This window comes from Telopea speciosissima, chromosome 6 (assembly GCF_018873765.1).
Source record: "Telopea speciosissima isolate NSW1024214 ecotype Mountain lineage chromosome 6, Tspe_v1, whole genome shotgun sequence".
NCBI lineage: Eukaryota > Viridiplantae > Streptophyta > Magnoliopsida > Proteales > Proteaceae > Telopea > Telopea speciosissima.
In genome coordinates, this window is record NC_057921.1 from 52,157,093 (window position 1) to 52,185,044 (window position 27,952).

The 27,952-nt window shown below is 39.2% G+C and overlaps 2 protein-coding genes across 3 annotated transcripts; both read right to left on the reverse strand.

Moving 5' to 3' along the window:
• Positions 1-829: 829 nt before the first annotated feature.
• LOC122664260 (mitochondrial zinc maintenance protein 1, mitochondrial-like) lies at positions 830-27,222 on the reverse strand. The gene is made up of 3 exons (XM_043860007.1): positions 27,205-27,222; positions 4,887-5,158; positions 830-1,113 (listed from the first exon to the last, which is right to left on the reverse strand). Exons 1-3 carry the CDS (start codon positions 27,210-27,212, stop codon positions 1,037-1,039), a joined length of 357 nt encoding a protein of 118 aa, XP_043715942.1. The 5' UTR covers positions 27,213-27,222; the 3' UTR covers positions 830-1,036.
• Positions 8,384-13,919, reverse strand: LOC122664259. Of its 2 annotated transcripts, none has more exons than XM_043860005.1 (2): positions 13,142-13,919; positions 8,384-8,797 (listed from the first exon to the last, which is right to left on the reverse strand). In XM_043860005.1, the coding sequence occupies exons 1-2, from the start codon at positions 13,866-13,868 to the stop codon at positions 8,685-8,687; spliced, it is 840 nt and encodes a 279-aa protein (XP_043715940.1). In that variant the 5' UTR covers positions 13,869-13,919; the 3' UTR covers positions 8,384-8,684. The 2 variants fall into 2 exon arrangements, with proteins under 2 accessions (XP_043715940.1, XP_043715941.1); XM_043860006.1 differs by having other exon boundaries at positions 8,668-8,797; positions 13,105-13,919.
• Positions 27,223-27,952: the final 730 nt, after the last annotated feature.

Sequence of the window (27,952 nt, forward strand, 5' to 3'; positions counted from 1 at the left end):
CAAGTGCTACCTCACCTCTTCCGTCCGTGCCAAGGTTCGGTTGCACCATCTCCGGTTCTTGGTAATGCCATCTGTCTTTTTGTGCTTCATACGCCGGCTCCACCGTCGTCAACTATCGATGGCATGCCTGTGGTGTAATGAGGGTGTGATTCAATGAAATGAAACAAGGTTAACTGAGGAGAAAAACTCAGTTTTGTAGGACATAAATGGAGGACAGATGAAAATATAATAGCCTCCTTTATGCTCCTTTCTTCATCTCAGACTCATCCTGCTATATTCTTTGAATCAACAAGGTAAAAGTAGGCACAACCGATCAAGTGGGAGCTTGAGATCCCCGAATCCTGTGCTTCCATCTTTGTTAAGAGGAATAGAAAGTTTACTTGCAAAGGTTTCAGTCAAAATCCGAACTTCCCTAGATCTTCTAGCAGATGGTCATGAAATTAACAAAGAAAACATTCATAATTTCCATCTTGTATGGAAGATACAGGTGAGAATGGCACAAAAGAATGAGATTCAATCGCCACAACTGTAACCAGAAAGCTGGAACCAGACCTAATAAATATAATTGATGGTTTGGCAGACCATCAAAATCCATGTTCCTTGCATCTGTGACTACGAAAATATTCAGGAGGGCATGAGAGGACTACCTGTGTTATCAATCTTGAACATTATTTCTTCTCTTTTGAGTTGGATAATTGTGACACTTATGACTAGATTGCATTCAAATGTAAGACATTCCTTCTTAAAATCACATCAAGCCTTTGAATCTCAAGTGTGTGATTAAACATTGTGTTACTTCAATCTTGCTAGTAATGATTTCTTATGAGTGGAAAGATTAAAAACCCTCCTACTTCTAAAACCTATGGAACAACAGTTGGTCAACAACTTCCGTTGATATATGCCTCAAAATCCAAATAAGAAGACACTACCACATTCAGGGCTTCTTAACAAACCCCAAAATAAATAAAGTCATCATTTAGCACACAATGCCCAAAACCTGAAGCATGAATGCTTCACAGTCCGTCCATTTCTTCTCTCATACAGGCTTTCGGAGAATCTCCTCGGAAGGAATCTCAAATGTTGCTCCAGCATGCTCTTTCTCAGGCTTTATCACTGCAACATAAATATTTGTTTGGGATGGTCAGGAACGTTATTAGAAATGGAACATCAATAGCTGTAGTAATAGGAACGGATCATCCTAAAGCAAATCAAACACAAGCATAAACTATGAAAATAACACTCATATTTAACCTTTCAAAGACTACAACATAAAAGAAAGCTTTATCCATGGCTGTTACGTGCACCTATGTTAGGCACATAATGCATAAGAAGTTAAGTAGGAATGGGTTAGTTTCCTTATGATTAGTATATGCCAGTAGTGGTGTTAGTGTTGGAGAAGTTAGTGTAGTACAATGAGTAGTTGTAGAGTGGAGGGAGTTGTAACTAAATAGTACGGATGATGGGCAAGTTGTGTAATGGTTGCCTCCATTACCCAGCCTATTAATTAGTAACTAGCAATCAAGAAGGTATCTGGAATTTGCAAAAAAATCTCTTAGAGGAGGCCGCACTTCCTCCGTAAAGCCTAAATCCCCACAATTTCTCTCTTTTCTTCTGATCTATCTTATCCACCAAGAAAGGGAAACAAAATCAATCTACGAGTCTATCAGCTTGGTATCAGGGCCAGACATGGCGGAGGAGCAAAGACTTAGTAAGTTGGAGGCAAATGTGGCATCCCTTGTCATCGGACAAGAGAAACTATGGGTGATGTTCACTCAACTTGAGCAGATGTTTCCCTACCTTGAGCAGTTGGTAGCCGGCTTCAATGGTCAAAATGAGTCTATTCAGGCCAGACACTCCTTTCCAGACTCCAGTGCTACCCAAACTGGACAAGCTAGAACTTCTCCATTCCAGTGGCATTAATGGTGAACCGAATCTCTTCCTATAGACGTGCGAACCGGAACCCCACAGAATGGCTCACTTCTTGTGTGCTTTGGGGAGATTTTAATTGACTTTGTTCCAACTGTTGGTAGAGTTTCCCTTGCAAAAGCACTGCATTTAAGAAGACCCTTGGTGGAGCTCTTACAAATTCTGTTGTTGTGAATTCAAGACTTGGTGGATTGTCAGCATTTATTGGCAAGGAAGGTGAGAGTGAGTTCCTGTTTTTCCACCATTCTAGCGCACATGTGCTTTTCAAGAACAATTCCAAGAGGAAGAGATCCTTCAATCATTTGACCAAACCTTTTGGTGGAGGGCCGGTAGGGAATAGGGGAAAAATCTGAGAAGAAATTGTAGCAGGGGAAGGGGAAGGGATCTCATGCACAAACTCACACATAGTTGAGCACCAACAATTTCAATATTCACTATTCAATCTGTCTTCAACGTTGGTTACAATGCAAGCATTTAAAGAGAAAAAACCAAATACAAAACCAAAGACTCAAGGACTCCTAGTTAGACTCTAAAACTGAAATAACTTGCAATTCAAATTCTATCCAATTCCTATGTATTCAACAAATAAAAGACTTAAATAAATAAATTACTTCCAATCCTTAGTGGACCAAAAACCCGGGTTGGACTGGTTCCGTCTGGGATTGGGTCTCCAAAGCCTATCATGCTGGTCCAACAAGTCAAGTGATACTGTATCGCCTTCCCAATAACAACGGCTACTTTGGTTTGTCCTTGAGGACGAAGACAATTTCAAGGAGGAGAGAATTTTTATGTGCACCTATGTTAGGCACGTCAGGCATAAGAAATTAAGTAGCTATGGGTTAGTTTCCTTGTGATTAGTATATGCAAGTAGTGTTGTTATCATGGGAGAAGTTAGTGTAGTACAATGAGTAGTGGTAGAATGGACAGAAGTTGTAACTAAATTGTAGGGATGATGTGTAAGTTGTGTAACGATTGCCTCCATTATGCAGCCTATTAATTAACAAGTAGCAATGAAGAACGTATCTGGAATTTGCCTACAATTTCTCTCTCTTCTTTTGATCTATCTTATCCACCAAGATAGGGAAACGAAATCAATCTACGAACCTATCAATGGCCCTCCCAATGCACAGGGAAACTTAGGAGTGTGAGGAAACTACCACTAGGATAATCAATTACAAGTTGAATATGCAGGTTGAGTCACTAGGATGGCCAACTAGACTATCTTCTGGCACAGGAGAAATCCCCTGTGAGACCAGGATTCATCCCATGGGAAATCCAACTAACAGTTTAAATTGTAAAGTGTGGAATCCAACAAGTTCAATTTGACCAATATGTACACTTAAGCTTTTAATAACATATTGAAGGCCTATAAAGGGACTTCCAACAACAAAAACAACAACAACCTAGCCTTATCCCAACTAAATGGGGTCGGCTACATGGATTCTTGCCCTCCAATCAGCTCTATTCGAGGTCATACTTGTTACAAAGCCTAAGCTATGCATGTCATTCCTCAACACTTCTCTTAAGGTCATTTTAGGTCTGCCCCTGGCTCTTTTAGTTCCTTTAATCGGAATCAAATCACTCCTCCTTACTAGATCATCCAAAGGCCCCCGTTGAATATGGCCATGCCACCTCAAACGACTTTCTCATAGCATATCATGTATCAGAGAAACTCCCAAATCACCTCTAATAGGATCATTCCTTACTTTATCCTGCCTAGTTGTTCCACTAATCCATCTAAACATCCTTATCTCCGCTACACTGAAAAACTCCATAATTCAAAATTGGGTATGATCTTAGAGATAATCAGAGTCCATTATGTGGAGGAAGTGCTATTAAAGGAAGAGATGAGATTGCTGTAAAGGGTGCAAAGGCACCGCTGCTTCCACGACCAAAGACCAGCAGTGGTCATTTCTGAGGTTACTTATCAAGGCCCCATTTGGTGGAGTGAATTGAAAAACAAAAATTTCATTGCTTAAGGAATGAAATGAAAAAGAAGAAGACAGCAACTTTGTTCGGATGTAACAAGTCCCCCCCCCCCCCCCAAAAAAAAAAAAAGAATGTCGATTTCCTTTCACTTTTGACCACTGTCGCTTACTTTACTGTTTACCCAAAGAAATAGAACCATGGCTTGTCAGTTTGGCCTAAAATTACACCCAAAAACTCCAAAAGCAAAGGAGGAACCTCTCCCACAGAAGCAAATCCTAAAACATGGGCCTCAATTGGATGGTGTTCTAGCTGTTATTTCAGGTAAACTTCTTTAGCAATTTCAATGGACCCTTCCTATTTTTACCAAAAAAAAAAAAAAAGACCCTTCCTAGCAAAACTCTTCCATTTAGCCGGACTTTATCTGATCCTTCATTTGCCATAACAATGCATCATGACCTAGTAGTTATATCTAGCATCCAATTCTAATAAATCTCCCAAGCCGCACCCACTTTCAGTTTCTCCACCCCGGGGATACTAAAAAAGAACCAAATTGCAAGGGGGCAACACATTGTAAAGGATCCTTTTTTTTGGAGGGGGAGGGGGGGGGGGTGTAAAAGACATTGTAAAGGATCCGGGTAATCGTTGGTGGGTCACTGCCAATTCATTAATGAAAAGCAATTTTCAGTTCTGAAATATCTTTCTCGTAACTGTTCTATAACCCACAAAAAAAGATACTCTAAATGAACCCAAGATTCATTCTTTGTGGTATCTGGAGAAATACCAATAAATTAATCAGGTAGTTTCAACATTCCTCTTATCTTGCTTATCAAAGATTGTTAATAACAAGAAAACTGAAACCATTCAAATACAGTAGATGGAATTGACGAGGAAGTTGATCAAACATATGATGCGCATGGTAAACAGACTCGAACCAACGAAATTATATATCGAAAAAGGCCATGAACGATAGAGATAATAAAAGTTCTGTATGTGTCAAAGTGAGAAGATGGGGGAGAAAAAAATTAATTTACCGTAACCGCCACCGGAGGGGTTGAGTTTGGCCTGGACGATCATGGTGGAGATGAAATCCGAAGCATCACGAGCGTCGTCAAGGAGCTTCTTTATCTCAGCTTCGGATGTAACGTTCCGGTTCTCCTCGAATTTGTTCCTGACCTCAATTGACGACTCGGTCAACATCAGCGTGTCACCAGCAAATGATTTCCGAGTTGCTCGAAGCAACGCTCTGTATGCGTTCAGTACTTCCGCTCTTCCTCCTCCCATCTCCCTCTCTCTCTCTCTCTCTCTTGGTGAATCGTTTGTTTTTTGTCTGTAAATGAGCCAGGGTCCGATTAAGCGCCTAAAATACAATCGGTTTAGGAGTTTATCGGGCCTGGTATGGAACTTGTAAGTTCCAATATCCAGGACAAGCATCCAGGGTTTCAAAAATCAGTGCATTGGATCGGGATCAATTCCGATTTTGGGCGTTATGAATCAGAATATTCATGCCAAGATTTCCCCAATTTTTGCCGCATCAAGCTGATTCTAAGGTTAAATGGACCGGTTCCAATCCAATCTAAATCAAGAATCTTCAGGGATCGATTCCTCATCCATTCTTGGTTTTAAAACCATGCAAGCATCATACCGGAAAATTATCTCCTCTATTTGCCTGTCCATCAATTCCCTCAATTCTTTCTAATAAGGGGAGGTGGACCCCACCTAGGCTGTATGTTCAAGCAGGGGGTAGAGTGGTCATTCAACCCCCCCTAATTAGATGGAATTGAGGAAATTGATTCCGGGATTACGAGTCAACGACCATAATTCCTTCTTTTTAACCAATCAGTCCTGTTGAAATTAACTCCCCTCTATTGATGAAGGTCCGAAATACCCTTCTAGGTCAGATCCCATGGGTAAAGGAAAATTTCATGGGAAAGAAATTGATTTTTGATTTACAAGTATGTCTACTATTCACAATATTGGATCTGGTATTGGTCAGAGTCGATACCAATATGTATTGGACAATATCAATCGGAATTAATTGTAAGTTTAAAAATAACACCTTTAGGTATCATATCAATACCTAAAACTCTGACCCATGATGAAGGAATCACCTACCATCATTGTTACTTGCCCCACCCCTCCGGCCCTCCCCTCCCATCCCCTCCCCTCCCCTCCTCGTTCTGAAATACCCTTCACAGTCAACAAAACCCACCCATCCAAGCACAATGATGTTACGTGCATCAGGTTAGGTTATTAATATCGGTTTAGGGTTATTAGTAGTTATAGAGTAGTGATGATGTGGAGTAGTTATCAAGTAGAATTGGTGTAAGAGTGGGGTTATAACCATACGATAGTGGGTTAGTTGTATCCAGTTATGTAACAGCTAGCCTTGGCAGCCTTATTTAATAGTGATTTTGAATGAAAAGGTCATGAGATTATTATTATCTCCTAAATTATCTCTAAAATAGAGATATCTTGAAAAGAGGATTGGCGGCTTTCCAATTGCGTCTGACGTCATTGCTTCGGTAAAACAAAACCAAATCTTATCAAATGATGACCATCGATGCTTGCGTTTGAATTTCTATCACTTGTCATTCCCCTGCCCGGTACGGTTCCCTAGTACCTTTAATAAAAGGGGAGTGGATCCCACCCGGACAGTGTGTTCGATCAAGGAATGGAATGATCATTTCAAACCCCTATGAGAGGAACCGCACAACCCTATCAGTCAACGAACCTCATGGGATAAAGGTCCTGCTCGTTCACCCCATAAGCATAGGGTGAGGAAAACCTGGTTTAGAAAACAAGAACTGTTGAACCGTATGAAGCTAAGACACTCTGGCTTAGGCCATGAAGCTGCTCAATGCTAGAAAAAGACTAGTGTATTAATTGTGTGAATTTTGAAGATCAATAGGTGGTCCGAATAAGAACACTATTTTCAAGGGGAGTGGTTTTATGCACGACCAATTGAGCAAAGATACACTTTAAAGGGTAAAATAGAAAGAGAAAAAATAAAAGGAAAGGTATTATCGATCATTTGATAAATAATGGGGATCTTGTTCCATTTTTCAAATTTAAAATGTTTTCTGTCCTATGTGATCCAAACCATATTGTCAATTACCTGATCCGCCCACCAGGAAACTTGTCTCCTTTTTCGAAATTTAAAATGTTTTCTACTTGCTTATTAGCTCCATCTTAAAAAATAAAATATAAAAACGAGTGGCCAATGGAAGTGCCTGCTCAGGCATTCAACATGGGGATGGGGTGATCATTTTGTCATCCCCCGTGCATGGGGGAAAAAGAGACCAAGTAACTTTTTTTAGGAAAAAGTTTTCTGTCCGGGAGTGTGGCTTACGCCAGCACTCCCATGAGTCTATCTCTCTCCTCCCAATGTGAAAAGACACCTCTGCCCTCTTGTTTTAAGGAGGAGAGAGATTGACACATGGGAGTGCTGGCGTAGACCACACTCCTGTACAGAAAACTGCTTCCCAACTTTTTTTTCCCCTATAAATAAAGGGGAAATACTGTCTAGACGTGTGGCCTCTACATCTAGACACAGGAGTGTGCAAAATTACTGCCCAACCCTCCTTCAAATAAAAAATTCTGCCACATGTTGATGTTCTTGCTTTGCACATGCTCTCTTTGGCCCATGTGCTGGTGCAGGGACTACACAACCAGGCAATGATCTCTTGTAAAACAACAAAAACCATTTGGAAGAATAAGAAGCTTTATTTAAAACTTCCATTACATCAAAAGATCAAAACTTGAGAAAAAGGCTTCCACACAAAACCCTCTCTCTAGCCATCCACATGGCCCAAAGAAGCAGGAAGCCGAGAACCCAGCTCCTAAACGATGCATGAGTTGAAGGATATTACTTGCTGTTAATAGAGATGAGGAAGAAGAGGGTAATAATCAACTTTATCTGCAGCTGCCATCTTCATTGTCCAGTTCTCTTCGCCACAGTTGTTTCCGGCAAGAGACTGTTATCAAAGCGCATGAATCTCTCGTCCATCAATCCTTGGAATTAAGCTCTTAACATATGCAACCATTCCTGAGTCTTCAGTCTGACCTCCCTCACACTAATTATTGATGCAACAAACTTGATCCAAAATAATTCAAGTTCCAACCATTGATCAACCCCCAAGCTGCAAGTGTTTCATCAAATCATGATAGCACCTCCCATGTATCCAAACAAAAACATTAGAACAGATTGAAGTCAGTTCATACATCATCACTTTCAGGGGGTTTATCAGTGAGATTAATAGGACCGGTAACCCAGTGTAAATAAATAAATTAAACGAGGAAGCTGGGGCCAATCATACAAGAGAAGCATGCATATCTGACCCCACTCATCCCTGTTAAACATCCAAACCAACCTGAGTACCAGCATGCAAATTCCCAAATGGCAGGGCCACACTCAGTTAATCAGGTTCCTTCAGGCAGAGCCAACCCATGCTTTCTTACTGACCTATACACCAACTCATCAGCCTTGCAATGGAAAATATGGTTGATCTACATATGCCCATCATCACCATGCACAAAAGGGAAAAGGCCCATTAGGGATAGCTCTTTGATTTCTTCAGTTATTCTATTTCTTTCCTTATCCAAAATGTACAATAGCACTTATGGTTAAAGTCCTATACAAATATCATGGGAGAAAAAGGGGTGGGGAGGAACCACCAAAATGCCACATCAATGAAAGAAGACATTGTACAGACCTAAACATAAGTCCAATAAAGTGTCACTGACCAGAATCCAATAATTTCAGCTGAATGAACAGCAAATACTGGATATAAAGTTACAATTTAATCATATACGTTAGGAAACAGTATCGATCACCTTAGCAGCTGAGTCTCCCTCCAATCTTGCTTCTTACGCCTACACCTGTGATAAGCTTTTTGCTCTGAAAATGTGTTCACCCCAACCATCTCCATATTACGATCAGTATCTGAAGGAGAAAAAGCGACAAGACTTGAGCAAAATGGCTAGTCTAATCAAATTAAATCAGAGAAGATCTGGGCTACCAAATGTCCCACAGTTAAATCATGGAAATTTATCTCCCCATGGTGAAATTGCATGGACACTGCACTGATCAGCATTCACACTGTGCTCAAATGTCGAGCAATATGATGATGAAGTCAACTAAAAACCTTTGCCAACTTAGGAGATAATGCCCTTATACAGAGGTGGCATCAAATGGTGAAAATGACTCAATTCCCAGACGCTGGTGTATAGAAGTTTGAAATTTAGACTTTTAGCTCAGCTTTCTGGAGGCTTCATGACAGTCCATGTTATCAGGTTGTCTAATGATTTCAGGAACCACTTATGGAATATAATAGAATTGTCTAAATGAAAGAACTCATGCACTAAACATCTGTCTATCAACATATAGATAGATTTATCTGGAAATATATACTTCTTAACACCATGATTATTTGAGCCTCTTTTCCAATATTTAAGGTCAGCTACATGATCAGTTTCTGCCATCCAGTCTATTAAGAATGAGCATATAACATTGACTCAGGATTCACGAAAAGGAACTGGCAGATGTTCTTTTTTTGGCAGCCAACCTGACAACACCTTCGGGCTCAGCTTGCAACAAATAATGCAAGGCAAAAGAAGAGTATAACCAAATCAAGAAATTGCCTGTATAGATGGAAATGCAAGATCTATGAGCATGTACAAACTATGTATGTACATGGCATATTAGGTATGGTATAATTATGAATGGAGAATGATACTTCATATCTAAGTTCAACAGAAAAATCTATTGTTTGTTTATTATACGCTTAATAGTTAATATCCACAGGCATAACCCCACAATATCTCTGACAGCAAGACCTGTTTACATTTGGATAAAATATAACATAATAATGATGAAAATAGCAATGAACAATAATACTAAAAAGTGCTCCATGCAGTAGTCCTATGGAAGGTTCTAAGTCATGTTATACTATATTTGAGTGGCCAAGATATCGTGAGTCCTCGTGGCCAGTCATAACTCATAACTGCAAATGGTTTTGAATCTAACTCTATATTGGACACACACCCCTTCTAATAACTTTTAAGATATAACACCAATATAGGGCATTAGGGCATACCCAGTGCCCGAGGCTCCCGCCACTGTGGGGTTTGGGGAGGGTCATAATGTACGCAGCCGGATTTTTATCTGCTCCATTTCCCCCTTAGATGGTTGACACATGGAATTTTTAAATCTGATGGTCAAAAATAAAGATAATTCAAAACTCAACCAATCCAATTCTAACCATGATTTTCAAACCCAGCCCCCATCTCTCGCCTCCCTCCAACTCTAACCTAATCACTCTCCTCTCTCTCCCTGTCTGTTCTATCATCACCTGCTCTTTTTCACCCCTTTCTTAAATTCCTACTTTTCATCAACCAGCAAACCAACTTCTCTAGCGAATCAAAAACCACCTACAAGATAGATCGTATCTTTAGTGCTAAGAAGATTGTGGAAAAGAAACCAAGAAATCAGATTTAACGTATCCCAGATCAGAGCAGCAAAGAAAACACTAAAGGAATAGATTCAGATTTGGGTTAACAAATAACAAGCTCTGATGATAACAGGAAACAAAAAAAAAACTCTCTTTGGCCCGCATTAATCCAAGAAATAATATAACGAAGGACATAAGAGGTTCGCTGTTACGGTGTGAGAGCAGAAAAGTTTCTCACCATTAACCTCAATAAAATAAAGGAAATTGCAAGCTGTGCTTATCTAATCTCAATCTCTCTCTCTCTCTCCTTCCTATCTCTTCCTTGAAATCTTTGTCATTACAACTAGTATGTCCTTCAAATCTCTGTCATTACATGTCAAAAGCATGTGTTTTCTTACTGTGTTACAATTTAATTGATTTCCATTAACGAATAGCATGAAACAGAGTGAGGGAATTCAGTAGCTAACCCTAGCTTAGGAACACGAGTATCAGTCTTGAAATCGTATTGAACAGTCTTAAGCTTGACAATCCATTGGTAGGTACCGTTCGTGTTCTCGTTAACAAGCTTAGTGGTCTCATAGCTATACACAGATTGAATCTCATTGTATGTGTATTTAACGTTAGGACTCTCAATGAACATAGTTAATGAGACTACTGAGCTCGACACTAGAAACCCAAGAACAGAACAAGGAGAAGATTTCTTAAGAACCCTTAACCTTTCTGATGGGTTCTCCGGCAGCGAGAGATTGAGAGAGGAGAGGAGGGTTGGGTCGCCGCAGCGGTGGTTGCCGTCTCCGAGAGTTGCTGGGTTGGTTGGGTTTTGAATTATTTTTATTTTTGACCATCGGAATTAAACATGCCTTGTGTCAACCATCTAAGGGGGAAATGGAGCAAAATGGAGGATGTCAGAAATGGAGCAGATAAAAATCTGTACGCAGCCTTACCCCTGCTTTCGCACAGGCTGTTCCCAGACTTGAACCCGGGACCACTTGGTCACAATGGAGCAACCTTACCGTTGCACCAAGGCCCGCCCTCTTAAGATATAACACCAATGAAATTGCAAAACTAATGCTTGGTTTTACCCTCCAGTTAGGTTCACCATGATGGTTCATGCAGAAGTATTGAACATCAAATTGAAAGTATGGTCCACATAGTCAACAATGTCACAATACATTACTCTTAAAAGGATGAACTTATATTTCATTTGATATAAACAGTAAAGATTGGAAACCTCTATGAACAATTGGCAAGCAATTCATTTATCAACGAATGAATTTAACTTTTTCTGAATGAGGTGAAGCACCAAAGAATACCACAGATAGAAGAAAATGGATTAAAGTATCATCTTCTGATTCTATTATGACTTTTTCAAACCAAACACAATCTGTAACTTCCTACTGCATCTTTTTTTTTGGAGGGGGGGGGGGGGGGGTGGGGGGGAGGGAATCTATGATTTCCATGCTCTTGTTAGTTTTTACAAATCTATGTGGAACAGATTATGTCAGTACAGAAGAGGAGCTTCCTCATTTCCATGGATGTCAAAGAAATTGAAAATAGTGACAATCAAATTATTTCATACTCCTTTCACCAGTATAACTCAAGAACATCACAGGAGGAGTCTTATCCCCACTATTTGGTGTGAACTGAATGGATAAAAGTATCAAACTAATGGCAGGACAAGATCCTTGCTGAGTGCTGACCTTAAATAGTAGGATGTCATAAAGAGAAACATCTGTAAAACCAAAGTTCTCATGATCAATTTTGACTACAAAAGGAAAAAAAAGGAACACAGGATACTTGGTAAGACTCCACAAACTAGGTTGCACAAAATAAACGAACAACAAATTTCAAGACCAAAGTAATCAATTTCCCTGAAGATCCTTATACAGTTAATTCTATCTTCTTAACTCTCAAGGAAAAGATAGCTATGTTATGAAAAATACATAAGTAAAATAAGTTCATTAGTTTTGATAGAACACCTAGTTTATGAAAGAAACTAATTTTATAAAAATTTCTACTTCATGTGATATAACCTATGATACTAAAAGTAAACCCCAATGACACATTAGATTTTTCTTGTTCTCCTTGGAACATTAAACCAAACACCAGTGTATATAAAGGATTTAAACTGTCTTTCAACCCCTTTCTTTGTAAAAAATAAATGGTGGTCTATACTTCACGTTGACTGCATCATAATTTAAGACGCTTGCTTCTTAAGCATGTTCTGGTATGGTCTGGAACTGAGTCAAAGCCATCTCCACTCTACAAAACAATCACTGGCTAACTTCCAAATCATTTTCACACAAAAGTATTTCATCTTTAGACAAACTCATAATTAGGTCACTTCCATAATTGATCCTATTCCATTCCACTCCCAAAGAAATAGATAAATCAAGGGAAACCATACTCTCCTCTTTCAGCTGCTAATGGTTTTAATACAGAAGTATTTCATCTTCAGATAAACTCATGATATGGTTACGCCCTTTATTGATCCTATTCCATTCCACTCTCCTCTTTTAGATTCCTGTCAATGATTTTTACACAAAAGTAACTCAGACAAACTCATACTATGGTCACTTCCATGCTTGATCCTATTCGATTGCACTCCCAAGGAAATAGGGAATGAAGAAAATTTATCTGAGACATGCGGGGCTCCAATCAACGTTTTCTTATGCATCCGATAAGTTTAAACAACAGAAGGTCAGGAGTTGGGGAGGAATTACAATCTATGCCCGAACAGGAAACGATCCTTTAAACAAAGGAAAAAAGAAAATACCGATTACTTATTGAATTAAAATACCAAAGTGAAGGAATGGAAACAGTTGAAAGTTAAGTACCACCAAATCGATTTCCCCAAGAAAAAGGCCGGCCGTCGTCTTCTTCCTCGTCGAGCTCATCACCGTAGCCGAATTCTGCATCCCCTCTGTAACCCGGTTCACTCCCATAACCTGATTCGTTGCCTTGAGATTCAAAAACTCCAGCTTGCCAAGACCCAGAACCCAAATTGTCCCTCTCTCCACTCCCAATATCCTTCCCAGTCCCATCCCTTCTGGAATGCTTATTAGCTTCACTAACATCCGACGCCCAACTGGCATTCCCATTACTCACGAACAACTCCCCACTGGAATCCGTGCCGGCGGCAATAGGAAAATCGGAACAAGTAGCGTAAGCTGCAGACGCCCCAACCGAGCAGCAACGACGAGTCCCACTCTTGTCACTACTCCGGCCAGGGACGGATCGAGAGCCGCGCCGCCTCCGCTTCCTAGCGATCCAGCCGAAGCTGTCTCTCTTGTGAGGAGCCCTGGGCATCCTCTCTTCTTCCAACAAACGCAGTTTGGACATGTCTAGACTGTCAACAGAGAAACTGGTGGCGCGGTTGGAGAGGCAAGGCCTGTTGCTGTGAAAAACGCCATTGGGAGTGGTGGTAGAGGAGGGTTTGGTAGTGTAGAGATCAGGTTCAAGGGTTTTGGAAAGATTTTGGGACTGAAAAGGCCTCCAGCTGTGGAACTGGAAAGTGCAGGATTCCAAGGCATAGCGAGAATTCAGGGAGGATTTGTGTGTCATCGCTGTTGTGGGAATTTAGATAACATTTTTTTTTTCTTTTTCTGTTTCGATCGTTAAAAAGAGAATAACAATAACTAGAATTTTAGGGTTTCATCAATTCGGGGAAGAGATCTTAAGGGAGTGTCTGAACTGAATTGTTGAGAGGTTTTTTTGGGGGGAATTTGTGTTGTAATTGACGATCACTATTATCCACTCGTTGAGCGCAGCGTGTGTGACAGTGTGACACTGTGTGAATTGACTCCGTGAGACTGTCTCTGTCACCTCGTAGCCCCAAACGAGTTATTGTATGATTACAATTGATGATGGTTGCCTGGTTGGTTGGCTGGCAAGAAATAGAATCTTTGTCCACCGTCCGTTACTCCATCCATAGAGCTTTGGCGTCGTCTGGTCTTTCCAGTTTCCACTCTAACTCATCTTTTAAATTGTGAAGACACAACCAATGTGATCGGTATCGGTATCGGTACCTGTATCGGTCATATCATAGCCGATACAATCAGGTCACCTTCTGGTTCCGAACTTCGGACAACAAAATGAAAGATGTTTTTTTTCTTTGGACTGAAAAATTTTACATGGGTTTTTTTTATGAACAAGAAAAAATACATTAAGATAAAATATTAATTACATCGTTCTAATCCCTAGAGGTCGAAAGTAGGGATGTAAATGAATAGCCGAAATCCATTGCCATATTTGTTTAGCACTATCCGAATCTGTCCGAAAGCTATACAGATGCGGATACGAATAGGCTATAACTATCTGAAAAGTTATATTTACATGTAAACGGATAAAATATCCATTTCGTATCCATGTTTGTATTCGTTTAGCACTATCCGAATCCGTCCGAAAGCTAATCGGATGCGGATGCGGATGCGGATGCAGATACGGGTATAGCACTAGCCGAACCAAATCCAATTTGTTTACATCTCTGGTCAAAAAGGATAATTTACGACAATTTGTCTTGAAGGATGAACAGAAAAGTGAGATACGAGTTAACAGGATGTCCAAGACCATGGATGCCTCTCGTAACATATCTTGTAATTCCTATGAGACATTCCAGGTATGAAGATTAGTCCATCCTAAATTAAATGTTACTATTATCCCTTTTAGAAGGCCTTTGGCTTCGGCCTCAAAAAAATTATTTGATAAAATGTTATGTAATTCTATAAAACCCAAAAAATTTAAAACGAGAAGACCAACAGCCCATCATGATGTGGTTAGTGATCTTTTGATATGTCCTACTCAAATTAGAACAATGAGAATTAAGCAGATTGCAGTTATAAGTACCATATTGGTTTGGTAAAAAAAATGATCCTTATCATTCACCTACTGGGTTGGGTGGGTGAATGATCAAAATTAAAATCTGACCATCAAATTAAAAGCTGCTATGTGTCGGTTTTTTAAGGGGGGTGCTTGAGATGAATTGGGAGATAGGGAACTTGAGAGGATAAAAATCTTTGAAATTATCACATGTTAATAAGGATGTAAATGGATAACCGAAAATTTGAATTCAATCTACATCTGTATCCGTTTAGGGATATCCGTATTTGTTTAGAGATATCTAGAAAAAAATCTGAATACGCTTTGAAGATTCAAAAGGTTCTAGAATATGAGGAAAAGAGAATAATACATGGATGTAGGGATGAATTTTTTTCCTTTCAGGTTCACTGCCCGATATGGTTATCCGGTTCCTCTCATAAGGGGCAGAAATGATGACTTAACCTTACTTAGGCAGTTTTTTCGAGCCAGGGATTACGTCATCATTTCCGCCCCCTTATGAGAGGAATCGGACAACTGTACCAGACAGACACCTGAGAGGACAATGATGAATGTAGGGATAGGGTAAGCGAATTTTTATCCCCTCCTGTTACAGAACGATGTTGTAGTGCATCATGCGGTAACAGCAGAAGCCATGTGCACCATGTGGGACCCACTGTGCCACATGGCCTCTGCTGTTACCGCACGATGCGTACAACACCGTGCTGTAACAGGAGGGGATAAAGGTCCTAGGGTACGCCAACCCAACTCCATTACTAGATTAACTAACATTGGTTTTTGGTTTACAAATTTTTTTTTGGGTAAGATTGGTTTACAAAATTACCCACTAGTGTTTACTTATAACTAGCTAGAACAGTCTCCCTCTCTCACCCAACTATGTTTTTTTTACATTTTTACCCCTCGTCTTTTCCCCCTCTTCCTTCTGTTAGGTTTGTTGAGGGGAGATTGCGGGTGCAGGGGATGTTGTGGGGGTTATTATTGGGTTCAAGTGATGTAGGATGTAGATTGTCGCCGAAAGAAGATTGAGTTACAGGACGTAAAAATGAGAGGGGTTGAAGGTCGTCGATGGTGGGTTACTTGCGGGATGGGCTAAGTCGCTGAGAATAGGTGGTGGCGGTGGTGAACATGACTTGCAGTGATGGAGCGGATCATGGGAATAGTGTTGCGAGATGTTCAGGGGGTCGCACGGCTGGTAGTGCATGGATTGTTGGAGGTTTTTCAACATAATGGCATTGGAAATAGTCCCACATTGGAAACAGAGAATATGTTTTATTGCAAGAAACAAATTTCTCGGTTTTCAAGCATCGATCTTAGCTCCGTTTGTGCAATACGCAGCCAAGATAATCAACAAATTTGGGTTTCATTGTATCTTGGAAGACAATTTGTCTGCAACCTATTTGCATACAAGAAATAGGGACGAATTTCGTTTTAAGCAAAGCGACGCTATAACGCACCTTGAAGATTCAAGCCAATTTCTGTTTTTAACGTGGATGTTGGGCCGCAGCTAGGATGTGGTCATGGTGGAAGGGAGTTGCAGGGGGTGATTATAGGGGGTTGGGAGTTGAGTTCCAACAGGGATAAGAATGACAGTCGGGCTTCAAAGATTAGGTGGTGATTGAGGGTTGGATGAGCAGGTCGCAGGGATGGGATATTGCTGGATGTTCAAGGATTCAATAGGTATTTGCGGGGGTTCAAAGGGGTTTAGTGGTGTTGAGAGAGGTTCAGATGATCGGACAAACGGGGTTGGCACTTGGCACGCAGGGGTAGCAGCAGGAGGTGGCGGTCCTATTTCAAGCTCAAGTTCATAACGGCCAATATCGCCATCCTAGAAGCCACGAAGACAAGCTCAATCGGAAAGGGCAACCAGTACATGACTCTCATCCATACCATTGTGATGCCGACAAGGCACTGTCGATGAATTTTGCATTCAGGTTGTACAGAACCCAAACAAACCACCGCTGGTTCCTCATTAAACGGAACAGATCACTGATCAGGACGGAGACGGAGAGTTGAGGTGAGCTGGGTTTGAGATTTCTGATTCAGACAAGTTAGGAGTAGATTATGGTTATTACAGGGAGGATGGGAGGGAATCAGAGAACAGAGTGGTGAGAAGGAAATGGGGTTTGACGAGAGAGAGAGGGTTGCAAGTGTTAAACGAGCTCACAGGGAAAGGGAGTGAGGGCGGTTATAGGATGATCGAGGGGAGGAAGAGGTATGGACAAAAATGTCAAAAAATATGTGGGCTGACGGTGGGGGCCGTGGGGTACTATTTTGGGTATTTTTTTTAAGGACTAAGTTTCCCTCCACCCTTGGAGGATGGTTCACCGACCATCCTAGGTTCACAAACACCTATAGAGTTTTAGTATATTCCCAAAAAGTTCTCCCGATACCCCCTTCCGCGTTGCGAGAAATGGGATCTCATTCACCGTGGGTGGAGGAAAACTCAAAGTCCTTTTTATAATATTCAAACCCAATCTGACTAGTTTCGTTAATATAACTATTGAGTGGTTAATTTTATAAACCCAAACCCAATGTTAGGTAATCTAATAATTTTCCCTAATTCATTTTCGTATGGCCTTGGTGCAACAGTAAAGGTCCTGCTCTATTGTGACCAAGTGGTCACTGGTTCGAGTCTGGAAACAACAACCTCTTTGCAAAAGTCGTAGGGGAAAGGAGATTTTAAAAGACGAGATGAAGAAGAATTGTGTTCAAATGAAACATGTAAAGGCAACAGATATGGATGCAAGAACAGGATCATTAAGATGGACGATTGTACATACAAAAGTACAAAACTATACGTCCAATACATGGATCCTTTTTATGTATCTCTTGAATTTTTTTTTTTTTTAAAAATGTGTATAAAAAAGAAAGTTCATCAAAAATAGAAGTGTTTACATCATCCTCTAAGATCATACTAACATTACGTTACTCTTGTTAATGATAATTTATGTTCCACAGAATAATTAGATCTGCAAAATTCGGATCTGTAACATATAGCCATACCCTGATCCATGCAAAAATTTCTAATTAGCATAACACTATAAAGTCTTCTTTTCTTGATGGCCTGTGTAAAACTACCAACTGCACCATGGAATCCATATGTAATAGTAAGCACACTGAAAACCCTTTACATCAACACTGATCAGAGTTGTACCCACAAAAAAAAAAAAAAAACACTGATTAAAGTATCAGACCTTTTTTTGGTAAACGTTTTATCTTTTTTCTGTGATGAAAAATCCTTAGGTGTAAAGGGTTTCCATCTATATCTCCTGTTAGAAAACCGTTTGGTCTTCTCTTTATGTTTCTTATAATAATTTGGTTTGGTACCAAATTCAAATTCATTTTTGAGCGTATCTTGGCATAGATCTGGTGAGATCTTGTGCTTGATAGCTTTGACTGCTATTAATCTACAGAGACTCACTCTGTTAGAAGTTCTGGTACAACCTCAGCCAAACTTTAAAAAAAAAAAAAAAAAAAAAAAAAAAAAAGAGTTAAAATCACACTACGAATCTGGGCAGAATGATCCACAAATATTTATAAATTTCCACCAGAATCTCTCTTCTGATCTTATGAACATACAAGATCAAACTTTCAAACTGGTTTACAATTAATTGTGTAGACACTTACTTAGAGTGGTTGCATAATCTCCAAATTGGATGTCAGTGGGTGGGTAAAGATCAAAAACATATGAGACAGGTCTTGATACCATCATTGGATTCTTAGATGCAAATGTGTCTGAGAACTCCCCCAAAGCTTGATGTATCAAATGGGAATAACTCCGTCAAGAAAAAGAAGCAATCGCTTGCTAACTTTTCCACCTAAATCAACAATAAACACACCATTAACAACCATTCTTGACATAACTAGTTTAGTGATCAATGTCACCTGTTGCCACAAACATCCAACCTGACCAACAGTCTGTCAAGAAGTTGAAAATTATCATCCGACACAATAATAGGATCAAACTAGCAAAAGGTTAATCAAGTGAACAAAAAACATGCAAAACATTAGACATGTGTAGTTTGCAGTTTACTAGGCAAAGACAAAAAACATCAAACACTTCCTGAAGCTGTTAAGCCAAAATGGTCTTTATGAATTGAGAGAAACAAATGGAACCACTTTTAGTGAATCTGTAAGACCAAGAACATCTTTACTATTTATAGGATAGTTTAGGTACCCAATTAAACATGGAGCAGCCAATTCCATTTCATGTGGCACACGTGCACGTGAATCAGAACACCCTATAGTTCAAAATCCCGCCGCCGAGATCTCGGAAAACTCAAGAAACTCGAGCTTCTTGAGACGAGTTATTATACGAAATAACAAAAAATTGTAAAAACTCAAAAACCTTGACCAATATTTCGAATATTTCGAGAATCTCAGTGAAATCTAAAATATTTCGAGAATCTCGACCTCCTCAGTACTCAAAGAGTCATAGTATTGTATTGTTGGGACTTGTGAGTTAAGACGTGGAAGACTAAGTAGTAAGGTGTCTATGACTTATGTATTATTCATTGTGCTTAGGTTGGGTGTCTATGTAATATGCATTATGAACACTTAATTGTATCTTGTGTTTGTAGTTGAAACTTTAAGTCTTTAACTATTTCTTATAATTATTCAATATTATGTGCACAATTTACTTGTTTTACTTGCCAATTATGGCTCTTCTTTTTTTGGTAATCCTTGCCAATTATATCTCATATCATTCAAACAATGTGTAGAATGGGCAATATTACATCAAGGGTTTGACCTTTACTGCCAACCAAGGGTGTAAATCTAAAACACCAAATTGGGTGTTTTTTTTTTTTTTTTTTCCTAGTTTGAACCTTTAAATAAGTTTATTAAGCCTAAAACAAACTTACCTTAAAGTTTTGGAGCCAACTATGGCCATATGCCCACCGAAACATATAAAAAAAAATAAAAAAAAATACACTGTCTCGCCGATATCTCGGCGAGATCTCGAGATCTCGGAAAACTCGACCCAGTCGAGACCGAGTTTTAAACCCTTGGAACACCCCTCCCTTCGGGACACCATGGGACCAAAAGTTGCTAAACAGTTTGGTTATCCTAACTATATGATGTATTGTTAATGTTTCCATGGTTTCTTCTTCCAAAGGAATGCATATGATTGCTCACCAAAAGTTTTTGCCCCAGCTACCATCGAGGAATGGTCCAACAACATTTATAAGCACATGTACCTCATGCATGCATGGGCCTGTTCCCAGAACATATAGTTTTGCTACAATCAGGCAAATGGTCCAACAATATTTATTGTCAACAATTCCATCCTTTCAACCTGTGCGGCTGTGCATATCCAGGTTTTCTAGTAACATGATTTACTTTAAGCAACTACTCATAGTATGCAAGCACTCAAAGCAAGAGAAATTTAGCCACCACCTTCCATACCTGTAGATGTGAAAATCTCATACTGTTCATTGTAAGGACCACCCGCAGTCCATACAAGGTGTCTGCCAAAATCCTAACAGAAAGATATTCAAAAAACCTCTGCAAAAGGCCCTTCTGTTCAGAAAAATTAGCAAACCACATTACACACTGCACTTCTTCCCATGGGATGGGGTTCTCAGTAGCCTCTGAGATTATAGTATGATACTGATGACTCAGGCCCCACAGTATTCTGATATTTTCCAGTGAGGGATCAAATATGGAGGTGTAAGGCAGACATGTTGTGCTAATTATCGTGCTTGAACCACAGTGGAGATATAGATTGGAGGAGAAATGAAAATCAGTATCATCCAAGATAAGAATGCATTCATCAGGAGCTGTGGGTAAAAGACGCAGAAGCAAAGTGGCATCAGCGATTTCATCTTCCGGCAAACATAAACTCGGACTGCTAAATGATGAAATGGAAGAGCCGAGGTCATGAGAAAAGAAACATGAATTCCCATTACGACATCCCTGCCCAGCCACATTGATTAAAGGTTAGAATTAAACTGAACAAGAATGACTTGCCCTGCATAGCTTGCATATCAGCTTAAGGGAGAATTCTATCAGGTCCAACAGAAATATACATACAAAACTATGAACAATATATTTGTAATCATAATGCATAACATAATCGACACAAAATTTGTTAGTATGCTATGTATAATGCATATGATCACCTATAACAATTTAGGTCAACCTGGATTCCCATGAAGCCATAAGGAACAACTGCAAATAGAAGAATAGAATGCTTCTACCATTCATGATATTCTTCTTTTATTTCATTACTGCAACAAGATGGCATTCTTGGACTGCAAAATGGTTCTTCCTAATATCCCCTAAGAAGTTATAAGAAAGCAGAAAATGTCAAGGTTTAAAGAGTGTACTAGAAGCGAAGAAAGAGTTTGCCGGTTTCAGGATTGAAAGCATCAAATAACAGGATGAAATAGGGCTACTAAACATGTGTGAAACTAGGTGTTTCTTGTAAATTTATTTCGGTGAATGATCAGTACAAGAAATGGGGATGCAAAAATCAACAAGCCCCTAACTGAATTTCAGTTTAAAGTTTTGAGAAGGGAACCAAGTGGAACTTCTTGACCTTTAGGAAGAGGAGCAAACATCAATGAAATTTGTACCAACCATGATAAAAGACAAGTCAAGCTAATAATCTATGGTTTATATTCGTAAACCACACAAATACTACAAAGAACCAGATATACATTTTCAAGCAAGGGCTGGCAATTAGTTTAAGGTATTGTCCCAATTTAATCCTCAACTGCCCACTCTTTTATGAAGACTTGGCCTGCCAGAATGGTTGAAATTTTGGCATGATTAGATGGGTGCTTTTAGGCCTCCAGTCAGTGAATGAATGAGAAAATGTGCAATCCAAATCTGATACATCAGTATGATTGAGACATTCTCACCAGAATATAGGAAAGCAGGTAGGACTTTACAGAGGGAGAGAGAGAGACACTTGGCAGGTTTAGGTGGTTGAGGTCAGCCCTAAATTGGTGAAGGAATGAGCAACCCAAATCCAGTATGTTTAATGTGAAAAATCAGAAACGAGTTTTAGGAGGATTGGCAGGAAGTGTAAGAACACACTTCCCCCACTCTCCAGAACAGGAGGTATGCAGTACAACATTGGACCCAGGAAGGTTATGTACCTGAAAGGATAAGAAAAACTTGCATGTAGGCCTTTTGGCTTGTAGGGAATGGGAGAAGGAACATTGGCTGCCTTTGTTGCATGATCCATTAATGAAGAATTTGCATAGAGAAGCTTGACTAATGACAGAGTCCACATCATCCAAATGTTTAAGCATATCCACTGAAGTGTCTTCTGAATGGTTAACTCGTATCTGTTGAGAACAAACGCAAGGGAAAAGGCAATTATTATTAATGGCCACAATATTGTTACCACAAGACGTAATAGATAACACAACAGACGATACCTCTTTGATACTTTCCACCAGCTCTTCAGCAACAGCTTCAGCTTGAAATTGTTTGGGAGAAACAAATGGTACAGCAATGCAGTTCCTTGTTTCAATAGTTGAATCAGGATGTTCATCACCAATAGCCAATTCATCTGTGTCTCCATTTGAATGAGATTGAATGAGGCATGTGTGTTCAATTTCATAGGGATCATAATAAGAAGGTAGTCCATTAGATGTAGACAGAAATTTGGGGCGGAACCGGTGCATTGAGTTCAATACATCTTCGTCTGCAGGGAAAGACAACCAGAAGTTTCAGAACATATTTCATATACAAAACGTCTCTCAGTAATGTTTAGAAAAAGCATATATATTTCTGAGATATGTTGTAGAGATGACCGCACAAGATTGTGGAAAGAGCACCATTCCTTCTCGAGCTTAGGGAACTGAATTTGAGTGGCTTTTGACTCATCAAACTTTATAAGTTGCCTCAGAAAGCAAATATTCTAAGCTATAGTTAGAAAAGCACAACCCAGAAATGTGAGCAAACTGAAATATGAATACAAATAACATTGAAAAACCTAAAAGCTTCCCCACCCCTCTTTCCCAGAAGAACCCCCCTCCTCCCAAGAGATGATTCATGCTTACCTTATGGCAAAAGATGAGAGTTTACCTTGAAAACACGTTGCCAAAACTCATACGCGCAGAGGTTCCCCATGAAGACAACTTCCTTTTTCCCAAGGACCATGTTGTCACTATTCCCATCAAAGTAGTTGTCTACATACGCAGAAAACTAGCAAACAGAAACAATCAGGAAAAAAGAGACTGTTTGACCACCATGGACAACAAAAATACAACATGGTCAACGCACTCAATAGAAAATACCAAATCTTCCTGCCCGAAAGGATGATGAATGGGAAGAGGCTGTGTGTTCATCATTATGCCAATCAGAATGCCTTCTCGGAGCAGTCCAATATCTCCAAACTTGAGTATGAGGACAGACGCATCAAAAGACAAACACAAACTGCAAAGCAGCTGTCCATAAAATGTTGGCTCATGCCGAACTCTATGAGAGTATGATCTTTCCAATGCATTGATGTGAACAGCAAACTTAGTGCGTCTTCAACAACTTCAGAATCTGGCGGATCAAGAGCTTTCTGCAACAAGACTAATGTCAAAGTACCATAAATTAGGCCCATCTTTTGTTTTTGTTTTAGAAACTAATATTGAGTCATGCTCATTCGAAGAACAACTTCTGGAATAAAACTTTTGGTCAGGTATGCATAAATTTAGCTGAGTAAGCAGCAAACTCATAAGATTTGTTTTTGGCAACATAACTACTGCTTGATGCTGAAATAAAGACTAAACAGCATAGCAAGTCCAAGAACCAGGCCTAATATGGCCCATTTCTAGTTTAAACAGGCTTAACATGGCCTGGGTTCAATCCTGGAGATTCAGTAATTAGTGTAAAATGACATATACTAGTTTGGATGATCAAAGCATGTTATTGATGAACATTCCAGTTGCTTTACAATGTATACGACAAACTATGTTTTGTGCAATTTTATGAATGTGTGCTGATATGGAAATAATCATAGTTCAAGAATCTCGATTTTTGAAAAAACCGAGACAAGATTGAAGGCGAAATGAAGAGTTACAATGTCTCGGCCGATATCTCGGTGGGAATCCTTGGTATATAGACACCTATTTATGCAAACCTTGGTATACTTATTTATGCCTGAAAGTAGGACAGACACTTGTTTATGCCTAATATCATTTAAGTAAATTCATTTACTTAAGATGTTATTCATAAATAAGCAAATACTCCCTATTTGAATCCAATAAAAAATAATTAAAAAATCAAATTCCAAAAGGATAAAAGTCAACCCCCCCAGTTCAAGAACAAAAATTAGATTTTCAGCAGTAGGTGCAATTTTCAACTTTATAATGTTGGAGTTTTTCTCAAATCTAAAAATTCCATAAATCTTAATATGGTAAAACATTGAAAGCTTTCCAACAAGTCCAAGATTGCTTAAATCTGATTTATATTGAAGGAGTTATGTACCCGTCAAACTTAATTTAGTGTGCGCGAATGCTATCAAAATCACTTTGAATAAAAATATTTTTTTGGACATCAAAACAAATGAATATTTTACCGCACTTTTGGTTTTTAGCAATGTTTTACCATATTAAGATTTATCGAATTTTTAGATTTGTAAAAAAAACTCCAGCATTAGAAAGTTGAAAATTGCACCTACCGGCTACCGCAGAAAATCCAGTTTTTGTTCTTGTATTGGAGGGTTAACTTTTTATCCTTTTAGAATTTTATTTTTTAACTATTTTTATTGGATTCAAATAGAGGAGTATTTGCTTCTTTATGGATAATATCTTAAGTAAATGAAAAATATTTACTTAAATGATATTAGACATAAATAAGTTCATGTTATGGTTTATAGCATCAGTAAGTGTCTGTCCTAGTTTCCCACTAAGTCAAACTCCTATTCGGACTTTGATTTGTCAAAATTTGATAGTGTCATAGTGTTTAAATAGCCCAAAATAGGCTGTATACCAACTTTTAAAAACCCACCGAAACCATTAACCGAGTTCAAAAACAAAAAAACATACACCAACTCACCGAGATCTCGGTCCAACTCGATTTTTTGGCCGAGCGAAACCAATACCAAAACCGAGTTTTTGAACCATGGGAAATATACACTAACATGTTTGTTAAGTGATGCCTAATCATCATACCAAAAATGGAGTCATCTTTCTTCTCTTCATTAGTGCTGCTGGTTGATTAGTGCTCTGGTTTTGCCACATGGTATCAGAGGATTAAGATCCACTGCCTCTCACATCTTCTTTAAAATTTAAGAGTTCTTCTTGGGTTTTCCTTTTATGGTCCACAACAACCAATGCTGTATGTTTATTTTGTCTGAAACCCTACTTAACAACATAATGAAAAACTACGGTTCCCTATTGCTATGAAGATCCCCCCCCCCCCCAAAATCATTATTCATGGATGCTTATAGTATGATGCTCGCGGTACCTTGTTTTGGGAGACTTTTGGAGTAATTTGAATCCTTGATTACTCCTAATCCATTCATCATGTTACACTGATCTTTTGGGGCACTGAAGTCCCTCTTATACAAGTCCTTCAATACCCATATGGTACTGATTTGAGTTCTGGATGTCAAGTAATTGAAGTTTTCATATTACCAGTGCAGTTTGAGATATATTTTTTTCTGGCGGAACCTATTTCTGATATTACATCAGATTTGTTTTGCAGATCTGGTTGATCTTTTGAGGCTTTTAAAGGTCATCTAGAGCTGCTTCTTTTACCTCAATTTGGGCCTGATCTGAGCCCTAGTTTTGCTGCAAATAGAAATTTCTTCAACAGGCTGGTGGTACTCTATGTTGGCAGTTTTGATGTCTTCTTTGTATCTTCATCTGATCATATCCAGTCTCAGCACTTCTTTAGGGCAATATCGTCTCTCTCGACAGCTTGTTTTGATTGCAATTTGAAGATCATCTGGTGCCTCTTTATCTGTTGCTATTTAATATCTAAATTTTTGGGTTTCAGGTTTGCCATCGGTTCCTTTATTACTGGTGATTAACCCCTTCATCGGCTCACTATTATATTACCTTCTAGTGGTTTATTTGCTCCTGTCCTTCTGTTTACATCCTCGTGGCAGAGTCCAAACCTCCAATGGACAATATTAATGTCCAGATCATGACTACTTCCAATTATCTTCTCTGGGCACAGGCTGCCAAAGTCTATAACATAGCTAAACGTAAGATGGACTATTTAACTATGACTCCACCGGCTCCCACTGTTGATAATTCCAAGGATTGGCAACCTCAGAATAAAACTATACTTTGTTGGCTTTGAAATAGCATGGAAACCTATGTCGCTGCCAATGTGATGGTTCATAAGACTACAAAGGGTGTCTGGGATGAACTCAAGGAGTGTTTTCTGAAGACAAAAAATATATCAAGGATATATGATCTGTAAAATAAGTTTTTCTCCTTCAAGCAAAATGGAAAATCCATTGACAACTACTATAGTACCCTTAAAGGCATGTGGGAGGAACTCAATGCCTATCCGCCACTCTCCACTGACATCAATGTTCTCAAATCTAAACTTGTTGAGTTTATTGTGGCTAAGTTTCTATCTAGATTGAACTCCAATCTTCAACCTGTCAAGAGTCAAATACTGGCTAGTAAGAAGATCCCCTCTATCAATGAGGCTTATTGCAGAATTCAACAAGTTGTGTCTCCTTCTTTGGTCAAACCTGAATCCACTCCCTCCAAGGATAATTCGGCCTTTGTTGTTAACAATGGTGGCCGTGGTTGTGGTTGTGGTAGTGTCTCTGGTAGAGGTCGTGGGCGTGGCATGGTAATCCACCTACTGATCTTGTTGTTCGTTGGTGTACTAATTGTGGCCATCCCAGTCACACTATTGATAAATGTTGGATGAAGAAACTCAATAGGTATAACAACAGTTTCCAAATACTACTATTTTTTATGAGAATGCTGAAGCGGTGCCCCCTACTAACACTAATCATGGTCCTACACCTGGTATCATCCCATACTGATGTGATCAATCAATTTTTGAAACGTGTTCAACAACTTGAGACATCCTCTACTACATCCACTGCTACGTTAGCACTTTCAGGTACACCTACATGTTTCACCTCCTCATCTTCTATTCCCTAGATCATTGACTCAGGCGTGTCCTCACATATGACTGGTAAGCCTAACTTGTTCTCTTCATTTCAGCAATCTGAATTTCTATCACAAGTTATTCTTGCCAATTGATCCTTTACCAGTGTTACTAGTCATGGTGTTGTTCTGCTTTCATCTACACTTTCATTATCTTCAATTCTTCATGTTCCCAAATTGCCTCTTAATCTCTTATATGTGTCAATTGATTAAACAACTTAATTGCTCCATTACATTTCATCCTTCTCATTGTATTTCAGGATCTCAAGACAAAGATGAGGACTAGTGACAGACATGAACGGAATGGCTTATACTATTTTGATGTTGCCTCGTCATCTACCGCAACATCTGCTACCTCTATTGTTGTTACCCTATTGCATTGGCATTATCGGCTGAGTCAACCTTCTCTCTCCAAGCTATAACATTTGGTACCTAGTTGCAAGTCTATTTCCCATCTTGAATGTGAAGCTTGTGAGTTTGGCAAGTATCACTATACTATTTTTTATGCAGATTCATCATCGAAATGAGCTTATTTCTTTAGGAATAAGTCTAGGGTTAGGTTACATAAATCTTGGGCCTTTGATCCCATGGGTTTTTAATGTAATAGACCACTTTTATGGGTCTAAAATATGGATAAATAGGTTGCATATGGGATTAGCTCTCATACTTAGCTTTTTATTTGGTGTTTCAAATTGAACCGGTTCAACCAATGGTTCAATT